The sequence below is a fragment of the Podarcis filfolensis genome, assembly GCF_964270895.1.
Source record: "Podarcis filfolensis genome assembly, chromosome: 2".
Lineage (NCBI taxonomy): Eukaryota > Metazoa > Chordata > Lepidosauria > Squamata > Lacertidae > Podarcis > Podarcis filfolensis.
In genome coordinates, this window is record NC_139605.1 from 92,237,928 (window position 1) to 92,253,350 (window position 15,423).

A 15,423-nucleotide genomic window follows, 5' to 3' on the forward strand; every position below is an offset into this window, starting at 1 on the left:
TTAAGACAAGGGCTCGCACCTTCTTGGACCATTACACATCATACTACATATGTCTATCAAAAAGCCTCATATTAGAAAATTTGACACCCTGTACCCAGCACAACCTAATGCTTGCCTAAGTGATACACTTCAAATGTTTCTGGACTATAACTCACGTTATAGTCAATATGGTCAATAGTAAGCAGTTGATTCCCAACATCATATGAAGGGCGCCACATTGGCTGCTAACATCTCCATTCATTTACAGGGTCCACTGGAAATCATCCATACTTTAGCAGCATGGCAGGAACTAATTAGAAGTGAGTGAGGGAAGCCTGTAGGGTGAAAATGGAGCTGGCTGTCTCTATTTTTTGAATTAACCCTCATTGTTGGACCAGTGTCTGACACTGATAGGTTTTCGCAGGCGGGAGGTGTTCGGCATCAAAGCACATTATTTTTATCAGCAAGGTAAAATAACAAGCTAAAATGCAAGTTTAAACTTGAGCAGATAGGAGACCAGAGTAGAAGATGGGCACATGAAAGGAATTGTTTTCTTCCGGCCTAAATGTAATGCTGTGTTTCCTCTTGCCTTTCTAGGCCTTAATGTCTCTGTTTGTTTTGGCCTCCAAAGATGGGTGGGTGGACATCATGTATGATGGATTGGATGCTGTGGGAGTGGATCAGCAGGTATGTGGTTCGGCATTAAGTTAATAGAAGAGATAGTTTTGTAAAAAACAAAACAAAACTGTAAGGGGTACAGCTCCTCCCCGTATCTCACAATCTTCATGGACAAAGGATGTTCCAATCTTACTTTGCACATTTATACAGCCTTGTCCCCTGTACCCTCCTAGGTTGTAATTTTAATGGCTTTCTTCTCTGCCTTGTAGCCAGTCATGAACTATAACCCTTGGATGCTCCTCTACTTCATCTCCTTCCTGCTGATTGTTGCCTTCTTTGTCCTCAACATGTTTGTGGGAGTTGTGGTGGAGAATTTCCATAAGTGTCGTCAGCATCAGGAAGAAGAAGAAGCCAAGAGACGAGAGGAGAAGAGACTCAAGCGGCTGGAGAAAAAGAGAAGGAGTAAGGAGAAACAGATGGCTGGTCGGTAGTCTTTCCTCATCTTTCTGAGTCCTGCTTGACCTTTGACAGTCTCCCCATAACTCCCTGCCTAGCACCCGAGGCTCAGATTCCTTTCAAAAGCATGTCCAGCTATGAAATTTGCATGAAGGATATAGTTCTGGCATAGGCTAAGTAACAAGCCGCAGAAACATAGCAATGGCTGCATGATTCGCAACTACTTTATACGCTAGGTGATTTTTAAAAAAGAATAATTTTAAATGTTTGGTTTTTTTATTGCACAAGCTTAGCATTACCCAAATAGTGTCAAATGCAAAAACCAACAGTTCCAGAACAGGCCAAGAATCTTAGGCGTGTCTAGCACTGTTGCTGAGAATTAGCTTCACTATTTGGTTTATTACAGCCTTGTAATGTCACAGTGAAATCACTTTTGTCAATTTCTGAGCCAGTTTGCGTATCGATTGATGAAACTGCAATCGTGCATTCAAGGATGTAATAATAAAAAGCAGCCTTGTTTTAGAAATGCTTGAAAATATAGTGTATTTGCTTGAGAAATACAGATTTTTTTTCTTTAAAATGATGAAGGAAATAACCAGACAGAAATTAGCCAAATTAAGTAGATCCACTGGCACACAACCTTGTTGGACCACTTAGAATAATTTTTAAAAATCCTTTTGTAACCATAGTAGATGTGTCTCTAAAAATCTGAGAAACTTGACATACATATTGTCTTTTTTATCTCAGTTCTGTTTGATTGAAAAACAGGAAATTACATTCAGGTCAGAGGTCACAGGTCAGAGGTACTCTCCTCCATCTTGCATGCCTTCTATTCTGCTTGGATTTTTTCCCCCAAATGCCCCTGCGTTCATTCATGGTATCACTCTTGTTACTTCCATCTTTAAGTGTTCTTATGGCTTTCCCCCCAACCCATTATCCCTTCCACATTTATTTCATCCCTTTCAGACTGACACCAGTAAATCTGTAGGAATCTCTCTTTGTTGTTGTTGTTGTTGTTGTTTAATAGTTACTAAAAAAAAATGGTGCAATTCCCTGTATGGTTGTTTTATAGGTATAACAAGATAGGACCATGATTTGTGTTGTGTGTTGGGGTTTTTTGAGGATTAATTATATGAAATGAATATCTAGATACTTAAGGACATTCACAACTTTGAGGATTATATTTTAACATTATTTACTTGAGCGTAAGGATTCCAGATCAGAAGATCTGAAACGAACAAATCATGCTGAAGCTGTGGTTTATTAATGAATTTTGTGACACTGTTCAGAAATAAGAGAGCTCCATAATGAGCTATGAGGTTGTGATGTTCACAAGTGACCTTTCAAAGTATTTCAGAACTGACATGATTTTTTCCAAGACAATGACTATTTCGATTTATATCTCAAGGAACATAAAATCATGTTATAGGAAGGACTGTCCATGTATTGGGGTTCATGTTCTCTTTTTAGCCAAAGTTCATGGGATTTCGTACACATGAAACATCCCATGATGCATAAAGGCACAAAGGTGAAAAGGTTTATTGGAGATACTTTGGTAGTATATCTATCAGTGTCAATGAAAAGTATGCGCGCACCCATGTTTTGCTGGTATAGCATCTGCAAATATTTTAGTGGTAATAACACGGTAAACATGGTAAAGAGACAAAAAGCCTCACAGACTTTTGTGCATAAAGCAGTCTTGGCCTCCCAGCCAGCGTAGAGTTTTGTCAAATGCAGCTTCTTGCTACAACAAAGGAAGCCTTGTAAAGTAGCTCTGGGAACAGGGAAGATTTAAGAATGGAATTATACACTACTGAAAGAGTTCCATTTTAAAGGAAAGCTAGCTCTAGTCATGCCTGTAACACATTTGGAAAGCAATGCACTTCCGTGGAATCTGGCACAGAATTGTGGTCTACGTACGATTAGCTTTGACATAGTAGGACCTTATATGGAAATATAAAATGGCATGCCTCCTCTCACCCACCCCTTCTTGTTCAAGGTGAAAGGCCCGCCCCTTGTCATCCTTTATGTTTACTTGCCTTCACACCTCTCAGTGGGCCACAGCCCTGGGGAACTTATTAACCATCTAATGCATTATTCCTTGGTTCACTAGACTCCTGGCCTGCCCCTCTGTCTGGCACAGTGTACTTACTGTAACTTGCCTGTTCATTACTTATTTCCCATATTGTCTTGAGACACTATGGTATTCCCCCCCCCACGCCATATTTCTTAGCTTCTCTAAAACAGCTTACAAAAATAAAACATTAGAATAATCAGTAAAAAACAAAAAACAGATAAGTACAGGTTTAAAAAACACTCAAAAGATAATTAAAATCAACAGTAAGCAAAAGAGATTAAAACACGCCAGTATTCTACATGTCTGGGTAGGCTTGCCTAAATAGAAAATGTGTTTTTACTGTCGGAAAGTTCTTCCTGATGTTTAGTCGGAATCTCCTTTCTTGTAACTTGAAGCCATTGGTTTGAGTCCCACCCTCCTCCAGAGCAGGAGAAAACAAGCTTGCTCCATCTTCCATGTGACAATAAAATTATTAACAATGATTATTTAAGGCTTGGTTTCCAGACCCTTGAACGTCTTGGTTGCCCAACTCTGCACCCGTCTTTCCTGATTAAGATATTATGGAGAAATAGAACTGATTGTCACCAGTATATTGAGGGCAATTTGCCCCAAAATGCCTAATGGCCATTTCCAGAGCTTCATATAGATATGAAATAACATAATCACCAGTGGGCCAAAAAGGAGTCTGTGTTTTAAGCAAGCACTGGAAAGAGTTGGGTTGATGGGAGTTGGAGTCCAACAATATCCGGAGGGCCACAAGTTCCTCACCCCTGCCTTAGACAGTCACCTAGTTTCCTTATGCAGCCTTTGATATAGGGATGACTACAAAACACATCAGTTTACAAATGATTTATTAAATGGTTACTCCATTGATGAGGAAAAGGTGGACCCTGGATATTACGAATACCACTTAAAATGGATGTTCTTATAAATTATTCTGACACACTTATTATTGTGAAAATATGTTTTACAAGTTAAGTGTAAAAATCGAACCACAGTTAAAAGTAATGTGTGACATAATTTTATGTGGTCCAGGCTACTTGTATAACAACTTCAGCTTTCTTCCCAAGTTTGGAAATTCACATAGGTATTTAGGGATTTAGTATTTGCTACAATAAAACCATAAGCATAATTCATAAATCTCATAGTTATGATTCCACTAATGATACTCGTTACAAAGGCTTCAACAGAGAAAGTGAGGATTTTATAGCTTCTTCCCTAGCTGTAACATATTGAACACCCTTTCATTTAATGTGAGCTCCCATTGACACATCATAATTCCCTGGAAAATAATTTCACTTTGGCTGTGATTATTGTTATTTTTAAAAGAACCGCTTGGAAAAGCTTAATATTTCATGTTTTCAAAAAAAAATAAATCCTGAAATACTTTGAATTATGTTGGCTACGACAGCAGATATAAAGGGGGGGGGCACACATGAGGTATGAGGAATTTCCTAAAAGAAAGTCACAGTCCACTCTGTGCATGGAATGATATTGCCAATTAGTTCTCTAATGTATTGGGACATGGGTTGAAATAGTCTGCTGAAGAATGGGAAGTTCTTGCAAAAGAAACTACCATATAAAATTTACAGAAGAAAGAAATTGTCCTCTTATAATCATTTTAGAACTATAACATTCATTTGCAGTCTGTTGGGTTGATTGGAGTGAAAATTGCATTTATTAGCAGACAAATCTGTTGCTTAGTACAATGAGGAAAAAGGTTTTTTTAAGATTGCAGGCACAAGTGCCACTTGAGTTTGCCCTGGCAGAACACTCTTTGACATGTGTACAACAAATGTGCCTAAGGGCAGAACTATGTGCTGTGGAAAAATAAGTGCCTACAAATCTATGGTGGCCACTTCCAAACCATTGGGTAGCTTTGGAAGGGAGCAATTGGGGTGGGGAAGTTGTGTGCGCTGGCAATGGGGGCTGGGATCAAGGGCACCCTGTCAATGAGGTGATGTGAAAGCCGTCTGCCTCAGGCAGCAGATCCAACCGCTGCCATTGCCCCATTGCCAGCCTCCCCGGGGCTTCGCTAGTGCAGCCGCCTCAACACCATTGCCCTCACTGCTACTGTATTGTGGTGGAAGTGTGGGCACAGCCACAGGCAAGGGTACAGTTGTGGTGGCAGAGCGTGAGCGTGATGGCAAGGATGAGGTGGGGGCCTAAATTGAGGGGGGAGCAATCATAGCATTTTGCTTACAGCAGCAAAATGTCTTAGGCCAGCCCTGGTCAGGGTGGTTCTCTCATCATCAAACAACTGTTTTCCTGCTCCAACAAGCCAACCCTATTTTCCCCTCACACAGTTCTAGTTTAGGGATGGATGAATTACCCTTTTTCTAGTCCATGTCAGTTTTGCATGTAAGGAATATCCTATCCCATTTGTTGCTATTTTTTTAAAAAAGGAAATGCACTAAATATATGCATTTAACGTGTACATATTTTGCATGGACTTCTGTATGCAGTTCCCCCTAGAAGTGCATATTTTGTGCATTTTTCTGTAAAATACACATCTTTGTATGCTTTTTTTAAAAGCTGAAACTGATTTGCCAGCTGTGTTCTGAACTGCATATAAGTCCAGGGCTGGCCTATAAGGTTGGTTTGCTTAAAAATACAGACTGCACAAATTTCTCCTCTATCTCTTGTCTAGATTCATGTTTCCCCTAACAAACATGTCTGGAACTCTTAAAAGTAATTCAGAGGAAGGCACTGAAGTAGAGAAGCAATGAATATTGGGAGTGATAAAGAGCCCTTCCCTTTGCCAGCTCTCTGCTACAAATGGGTTCCTAACAGATGTGGTCACTGGAGTTTTGTTCTACATGTTCGCACATAATGTAGCATTTCACCTCTTAAAATATTTATTTCTAAATAACCCATTAGTTATACAGTTGGTTGAAATGGTGAGATTCCTCTGGGGTAAGTGGCATGAAGACTGTATAGTAACTAGAATTTTCCCACCCAACTCCCTGTATGTTTACTTATCACATAGGGACCAATACTGATGCCATGCTGTATTATTTTGCCCTGGGCCCAGTACTGACCATGTGACTAGGTAGTTACTTGAGTCTAGACTAGTCCTGGCATAGCCCCACTGGTTTTAATGGGATTTTGTGGGTACTGCTTTGGGTCAAAAGACTACAAGAAAGCAGGTTTCAGCTTCTCCTTTATATTTCTTTAGAAAGGATTACAACATTCATTTTTTTTTCCTGAGGTGATGCTATCCCAGATGTCATGTTGATAACTTTAATACTTTATTGACTTGAGAATATGGAAGGAATGGTCTATAGTTACATTTGGGGCTTCCCTTTGCCTGCCACTGTTATTTACCCGTAATAATCCTAGTTTATTCCACTGTAACATATAGTTCCCCTGAAGGCTACATTGATTTATGAGAGAGGACCATTTTCCCCTTAGCTGTCTGCCAGTGCATCACAGTGGATAAGAATCTCATATTCTGCTCACCAACCGTTACATTGCTCAGGATCAACTAGTTCTGTTTATCTCAGAGGTGTCTTGGGTTTATGTTGCCCTGTATTCGTGTGCACACTTCCCAAACGCTGCACTGTGAAAAGCGTTTGAAAACTGAAGAGATTTGTGAGCATAGGCTTTGATGGTGATGTGCTGCTGCTTTCAAAAAGTTACTGTACAAATTCCTCTGAGTGCAAGCAACCCATTGGGGTAGCCTCTCGCAGTCCCAGCCTATCAGTATTCTGAGTGTTTTCATTCTTAACATTATTGTTTAATGACATTAATAACATTATTTAGTTTTATATTACAATGTTCTTAATGCCAATCTTGGGGCTTTTAAACTGAAATGCAACATGAATTATACTACTATGAATACTTAATCTCAAATAGCTAGGCACTGTACAAGTGTTAAATCATAAGACCACATCGTCCTTGCCTACAAATTTAAAAGGCTGATTTGCCAATACAGACCACCCTCCTTCTGATGGTGTAGAATTGTAGAGTTGGAAGGGGACCTGAGGGTCATCAAGTCCAACCCCCTGCAGTGCAGGAATCCTGCCCACACCTGTCCCTGGCTGGGCTCAAACCACCAACCTTCTGGTTAACAGCCAAATCCACTGACCCATTGCACCACAGGAGGTATACTCTACATTGCTTCTATCTAAACTCCACTGAAATGTGTGGGTGCGTTTGTGGGTAACAGTTGTAGGCAGGCAGAACCCTTGTTTCGCCCTGCCAGGGTGACGGTGTGCTTTTGTCAGAGTGACGGGTGCATGAAGCGATGAAGATGGAATGAAGGATTGGCCTCGCATCCTCTCCAGTGATTTAATGCCCTTTCGTTCTTCTAGATCTAATGCTGGATGATGTAATAATGGACAGCTCAGCCAGTGCAGTGCCAGGTACTGGGAAGTCCTTGCTGTCTTTGTCTCACGTGAATGGCAGTGCTGTGTGACTTAACGGCCGCCCACTGGCCCTATGAGGCACCTTGCTAAATTGTGTGTGGTGGAAGGCCTTTTCTTGGTTTCTCTGCATTTCACGCATGTTGTTTTTGTGCTTGTTTTTTAAAAATTAGAAACGTCTGCAAGTTTGACTTACCACTGACACATTTTTGATGTTATGTTATCTTACCTTTTTAGCAGGTTTTGATGTTATGTTATCTTACCTTTTTAGCAGGTTTTCTTTTTCATCACAAATATTGCCAACTTCCCATCGATGTTCTTTTCTTTGTTTTTTGGTTGTTTTCAGGAAGAGATTTTTTGGATAAGGTCTGGGTCATCCACTTTGGAGCTGTTTGATGTGTGATGATTAACCTTGTACAGATGTGCGGAGACTCGGGGGGAGGTCCCTCATTTTGTACTGACCATGAGAGGGGCAGTCACCAGAGCTAAAAATAGTGTCGCCTCAGGTGACAAATATATTTTTGCAAAATATTTTGTATACAATGTTCTGTAATGGGCTCCCCCATCACCACCAAAGTCCTATAGTGTTTCATATCCTTCCCCGGTACAACCTTGTTTAAGATAGATCTGGAGATTGGGGAGAATTTTTCAGAAGAGAGTTGTGTAAGAAAAATGGTTGATACAATTCATTCCTGAACCCAAAGGAATATTTGGCAAAATCCCTTCCCCATTTTGCAACCCTAAAATATCAGGAGATAATTGGGGAGGGCATTGCAGCTCTGCTCTATTAACTGTATTTTGAAGTAAAATGTAATACCTGCATCAGCTATCAATGTTTTACTTGCCTAGATACTAATCTGTGCATGTGGACAATTCTCCTCAGCTATGTTATTTGGGGAAAAAGAGTCCACTAAAATCAGTTGAAAACTTATTCCCAAATGCATTTGGGATCATGCTGTTAGGTATACAGTGGTACCTCAGTTTGTGAACGTCTCCATTGGTGATGGTTTCGGTTTTCAAATGCCAAAAACCCAGAAGTAAACGCTTCCATTTTCAAACATGCCTCGGAAGTCAAATGGCTTCCGCTGAGGTGCCACTGTATTTTTCTCAATTTTCTCTATGAAATTTGCAGACCACCCTTTGCGCCTCGGTTTTCAAACATTTCAGAACTCTAACAGTCTTCCAGAACAGAGAAATACGTTTGAAAACTGAGGTACCACTGTATACCTAACAGCATGATCTGTTTAGGGGACAGCTCCTTATCTGTACAGGGCCCAAGCCTTAGCCCAACTTCTTAATAAGGTGATACCCCATTGTCCAGGTTCTGCTCCTTTAGACTGCAGTGAGGGCTCCTGCGATTGAATGTTCCCCCACTGAAAAATAAAAAATCCACACGTTTAAACAAATTAGAAAGGAGAACTTTTGTGTTGTTTTCAGTGTGAGAAAAAGTGATGTCATGTCCTACTTCATTAATCAAGATTTAGCAAGAGACAGATAGGCATCTATAGCTCTATAGATCTATAGCTCTGGGCCTGCTTAGCAAATTCTTTACTTCAGCAAGCACAGAATCAAACATTGCCTAATAAAGGACAGTCTCTTTAATCCACCTTTAGAAAAACTCAAAATAGCAACAGGAATTTGATTGCTCAACTCAAGTCCACTTCTTTACATAGCATAAGATAACTGAACCTCTCATTGGCTGCCAGGAAATCCTTCTAGTCACTCCATGCATTTGTAAAAACCAGACTGGGCATATTTCATGTGAGAGTCTCAAGGACTTTTCCACCTCAGTGACCCTGGTCATAATTGCCAAACATTGAATCAGCTGTTGGGTTGTAAGCCAGAAGAACACATCACTGGCAAGTGTTGCAACTTTGGAAAACCAGGAAAGGTTGCATACATTAGACAAATTGTCTGCAGCAATCTTGCAGGGAGACTTTTCCAAATTCTTCAAATTATATGGTAGTTCCAGGGGATAAGTGAATATGGTGCCTATTTAAGCATGATGCACATTAACACAGACCCTGATAGGTATAGGGCTAATTTGAGGTGCAACTCTAATAATACAAGTTGTGTAAAAAAATAAATAAAGAGCATTACAGAGGAATAAATCAGAAGGGGATTTTAAAGATATATATGGCTTGCAAAAAATGACCCAGCTCATTTTAATAAATCCTGAATCTCCTCAACATTACCATTCTTTATGTTCCATTTCTTTGCATTCACATGTTCATATTCTCTGTGTGGGCTAGGAGATCAGTCCTGTCCATCCCCTTGGACAAGAGCTAGAGGAAAATCTCCTGAGACTTGTCCTTTCACTGTGATTCTAATCTTAAAATCTTAGATGTACATTTGAGTGTTCCGTTGCATTTGTTTGTTTTGAATGCTTTGGCGTCGTCCCAAGTGGGCCATTCTTCAGTGCACAAAGAACCTCTTAGTTTGCCTTTTCTTGTGTCTGATTCTCAGACCTGAGCTTTGTCTTCCCTTTGTTGTTGCCTCATACTGGTGCTCACATTATTAAACACAATGTAATGCTCATTGGTGTGAAAGGACAGAGAGAGACTCTTTTGTGAAAGTACTTTAAATGTGTGTGACAGTAGGAAACCAATGATGCCCATGCTCTACAAACTAGCCCTAATGAGTCATTCAAACCTGAAAACCCAGGATGTCTTTCTTTCTTTGCATTTTACAAATTGTAGAAAGAAAATGGTGCTATCTATCTGTATTGTTTACTGGTATAAAGTCAAGATTTTATTTTTGGACAGGATGCTGTCTGTCGCAGCTGGAAAACTCTCAGTGGGAACAATTTAACCATTTTCCACTTTGCTTTTAAAAAATGCCACTCACTAAAAAAAAAAAGACTAATAAAACCACTTGTTTAAATGTCAGTGTTACTCCCATGCACATCACTTTGAACTCAATATTCTCTGGGCAGTTTGTAAATCCAGCTGCTTAGTAAGAGCTGCATCCCTGACCGCTTATCCACTTGATGAAGGCTTGGGGGAGCATTCGACCCCCTATTTGTGAAACGTTATGCCATTCAAAATGATACATAAATGCCAGCACTGTTAGACAGCTGGTTACAGCTGCCACACCAGATCACTTCAGAACATCATTCTACATAATCCAAAGAAAAATAGGAATATGTTTTGCCCGCTTTGGGCTATGTCCTGCCTAAATTGTGAATAAAAGGGTCTCTCAGTTGACATGTTTACTCAGTGGGGTTGCCAGTCACTATGAGGTCAATATGGTGGTCGTATGAGCCTTATTGCTCTGACATACTATGCACACTGGACAGTATCCAATAATCCTTTGTCATGTTCCCTCCTTCCTTCTGGTGTGAAAGAGAGCTAGAGCTGTATCTAATCTACCAAGATGAGAGGGAAGACTGAAATTACCTTAATACTACCAGCTCTCCATTACTATCGGCATAAAATGAGGTCTGAATCACCCCCACTCTGTGTAACCTGACAATGGTACACAAAGATGCTTTGCCATTTATATCCTGGATTCTGATCAAATCAATGTGACTCCATAATCAACCAATAGAAGTTCATTCCTTGTTTTTTACTGAACCCTCCAAAGCAGCTTGATTTAGAACCTGTTTCACCCCCTCCCCACCCTTGCTGGTGCCTGTTGTTTTACTATAGGCCTTCTTGTCATTATCTCCTTATTTTCTTGCTTTTATTTGCCTACCATTTTCCTCCCTCCTTCCCCCACCCCATACACACACACCCCATTGATACCCTCGATGTCAGGATGTTGTCTTAATCTTTCCAGTATCTTCCTAACTAATTGAGCATTCTTCTTGTTCTTGACCCAGTCACTGTATTGTAGCAGTATTGGTGGTGTGGTGTCATTTTGTGTGATGATTCATCACCTAGACTTGAACAGATGTCTGTATTTCCCAAGATGTTGGTACCTCTCAAATATTTCCTAGAACAAATAATGCTGTTGCATAGGGGGGCACGGATGTCAGGTCTAGAACGAGACATTTTAAGTACTGTACCAAAACTTACAAACAATCAGAAATGTGGCTTCTTTATAACACCAGCAAAAAGAAATAATACTTTTATTTTCAAAAGAGAAGAATGTTCCCTGCCCACCTAAACTCAGCAGCTGTTAATTTAAAGCCCACAGGAAGCATGGTGTGACTGTTTGTGGTTCATTTTAAGGTAAAAGCTATAATTTCCAGTAATATGCATGACAGCATGCCAAGCATGGGGACGCTGGTGGTGAGCAGGATTTTGAAACAGGGCTGACATGTTTAATAAAGTTATTGGCAGATACCAAAATGTTTATATCAATTATGTTACGGATTTATCAATCTAATGCACAATTTAAAAATTGGCTAAATTACTGAAAAGTAATCTGTGATTTTATTTTATTTTTGACTTAACCAGATAAGAATTTTAGGAGAAAGCCTTACCAAAAATAAGGTGAAGACAGATATTATCAATTACAGTGGTGCCCCGCAAGACGAATGCCTCGCTAAACGAAAAACCCGCAAGACGAAAGGGTTTTCCGATTTTTTAGCGGCTTCGCAAGACGAATTTCCCTATGGGCTTGCTTCACAAGATGAAAGCCCATAGGGAAATCTCGGGGACAGCGGGGAAGCGCAGCGCACCTTCTCCTCTGTTCCCGGACCTGTCCTGAAGGCTTGCGGTGGGAGGTCCGGGAACAGAGGAGAAGGCGCGCAGCGCTTCTCCTCTGTTCCCGGGGCTTGCAGTGGGAGGAGGGTTTTTCCTCCCCACCGCCAACATTCAGAACAGCATTCTGAATGTTGGCGGTGGGGAGGAAAGCCCTCCTCCCACCGCAAGCCTTCAGGACAGGTCCGGGAACAGAGGGGAAGGCGCGCAGGGGAAGGCGGTCTCCATAGGAACGCATTAATTGATTTTCAATGCATTCCTATGGGAAACCGTGCTTCGCAAGACGAAAAACTCGCAAGAAGAAAAAACTTGCGGAACGAATTAATTTCGTCTTGCGAGGCACCACTGTATAGGAGCAGGTTTGGAGGCACCTTCTCATTCAGTCCAAAGACGTAGCTTTTTTTTGCTCCAGAGCTGAACTCTGGTTCAGCAAACCTGGCTATGGCCAGGGCCAATTGGTCATTGGCTGCATTATCTTCAAATATTTCCACTCTTTGTCCAACCTTTCCTTCCCTAATATGGCAAAGAATTAATACAAAACCAAGTAGATGGATATGTGGCACTTAATTTTTTTGAGAAGGCCTAAATCACCTAAATCATGAGGGAGGGACAAGAACGGATGGTGCTCCAGTGTTCAGCTTGATAGACTGCATACCTCTCAAGCAAACGTGAAGCTGAGAGGAAGCTGAGCTCATGTCAGAGGTGAAGAACCAGCTGAGCCATCTCTTTAAATATTACATCTGTCTTCACCCACAATATACAGAATGGAAAATGGGCAGCCCTGCTTATAAGGTTATGCTGCCACATGCTTTGTTGCTATGCAGGTAACATTCTACAATCTCTGTGAAAATCCCTGCTATATGTTAACAGCCTCTTTTGTTACCGTGTGGAGTTCTGAATTAATCTGCCAGTCATAGCTGAACCCTTGGATTCCAGTGTAATTATTCATAAATAAATCCTCCCAAATAAAAGGCAGAAATTGTGACATTTTTTCATGCCTGAATGTGAATTATGGATAAGTATTGAACAAAAAGAGATCAGCAAATTATAATGGGGTTTCTCTTTGAAATTATAACTTGGTTCATAGCCAGGGCCCCAGTTCAAACCTTAATTGTATTCAAACATTTTAGTTAATTTCCTCTTCATAGTTTTGCATAATGCCATCGAGATATCTCAAGTTTTTAATGGATATTTATGCAGAATGTAAGAGCTCTGATGAAAGTTGTGAGTCAGTCAGATACCAACCTGTGTAGCTTTTGTTGTTGTTGTGTTTTTTTAAGAGATGCTAAATAAATTCAGCAACAAAATTCACTTTTTAATGTTATGCCATGGCATTCAGGGTCAGATTATCTATAGACTGGCAGCTCCTAATGCAAAAAATATCAATTCAGCCTCTTTATTTCAAAGTACTGGAGCAAATGTTTGGGATCACTTCACCAAACCTCGCAGGATAAGTTGCTCCATTATTAGTCTTCTCCCTGATGCTCAAACCTTGTGGGATGGGGATATTGGAAGTCATATAATGATACAGCTAATCACTTACCCAGGTGGATGATCATTTCATGTGTAAGAGGCACAGGCCCGTGTCCTCTCCACCGCACACCTAAAGTAATTTGTCTTAGGTTTTCCTTGTGTACACACACGTGATTCTTCCCTCTCAAAATACGGAAATGTTCCCCAAATTGAGCCCTCGGGCATAAGGGACCTGTGCTACATATTTCTTTAGGTCAGGAGTGGCTAACCTCTGTCCCTCTGGATGTTGTTAGACTCCAACTCCCACAGGCAGCTATTGGCTGTGCCAGCTGGGGCAGATGGGAGCTGGAATCCAGCAGCATCTGGAGAGCAAAAGATTCCCCACACCCTGCTTTAGGTGCCTGGGTGAAGGGAAGAGGCATGTGCCTGCACCTCCACCATACAAAACGACTGGCCAGCTGCATAAATGGCTAAGAAGATTGCAATTTTGACTATCTGAGAATCAAATTGTATACATGCTCCCTGCAAAAATGTGATCTAAAAATTAGCTTTCCCTCAAGATCACGAATACTCATACTTCACCCTCCCCAAATTTCTGTTCGGACCAATATATGAAATCCCTTTTTTTGTGTTCAGAGTAGCTAAACACCATGCCATTCAATTCTCTTGGCTCAATAATTTTCATAACCAGTTGATCATCTAATTATGGTCATAATATTACACTCTGACATCTTCAAGACAGTCCTTTTCATTTTATGGTACATTATAATGCCTATTTGAAAATTGCCCTGAATTATGGACTCAGACTTGGCATTTCCTCGTTAGAGATTAGGTGAGTAAATGAGTTTATCTGCAGGAACATTCAGGCCTGAAGAGTAAGTGTCATCCCTGATGCAGCCAAACATAGAAGACTAACAGGGACATTTGCACTTTGGCAATCACACACAAATGAGAAGATCATTTATTTCCAAGACAGAAATTCTGACTGAGCAATCACTTGCATTATTTCATAAATTGTTTTCATAGCTCTGACAACTTTGGGGTTGTTCCCCCCGCCCTCCATTTCCCTACCTTGTATTTCAAAATGCAGTTATATGAGTTCATGTCTGCTATTTCAAACAGTCCATTATTCCCTTTTTAACTTTCTTCCCCACTGCCTCTTTACATTTCCCCCCTTACATCACAGTATATTGCTTGCCCAGTCAGTATCTACTAGTATCTTTTTATACTATCCTCTCTGCCTGGACTCCCATGTTACTTTCTTTCTTACTTACTTAACCAAACCTTTATTAGGCATTACAAATATAGGCCATCATAAAACATTCATATATAACATTTGAAAATATATACAAATAAACAGCCATGTAAAATATGTAATAAAGAGGACTTCATGTTACCTTTTTAAATCACCCTGATATAATATATTATGCTGAACTCGCAGCTAAGTAGTCAAGCTTTACATGCCCAATGTTAACTGGGCACTGTATTGCAACAGAACACATATCCCATTGGCAAGCAAACATTCCTTCACATTTAGGCACACTCTCAAAATATAGAGGGAAGCCCTTAAAATATCATATTACAGTGCTTTGCTATTCTCTGTCAAAAACCACTGCATACTGTTTCCAACCTGCCTCAAGTCCTTTCCAAGCTCCCTTTTCAGTGGAGATTGAATGCCCCATTTAAGCACGCTTTTATGCACTGTTAATACAGGCCTCGTAATTATAGCTCACATACCTGCAATTCTGATTGAAAGTTCTTGTTTTCTTTTATATAAATTAAGAGTGTTGTTGTGCAATAATAG

General features: G+C 40.4%; 1 protein-coding gene across 4 annotated transcripts in view; it reads left to right on the forward strand.

Moving 5' to 3' along the window:
* CACNA1G (calcium voltage-gated channel subunit alpha1 G) overlaps positions 1-15,423 on the forward strand; it is a 323,416-nt gene that overhangs the window by 274,919 nt on the left and 33,074 nt on the right. For 2 of the 4 annotated variants that reach the window (XM_083598000.1, XM_083598001.1), the window contains exons 23-24: positions 577-666; positions 867-1,080. In XM_083598000.1, the coding sequence (XP_083454126.1) occupies positions 577-666; positions 867-1,080 (304 nt within the window). Of the gene's footprint in view, positions 1-576; positions 667-866; positions 1,081-7,446; positions 7,498-15,423 lie in introns of all 4 variants that reach the window. The other 2 variants (XM_083597998.1, XM_083597999.1) reach the window with 2 other exon arrangements.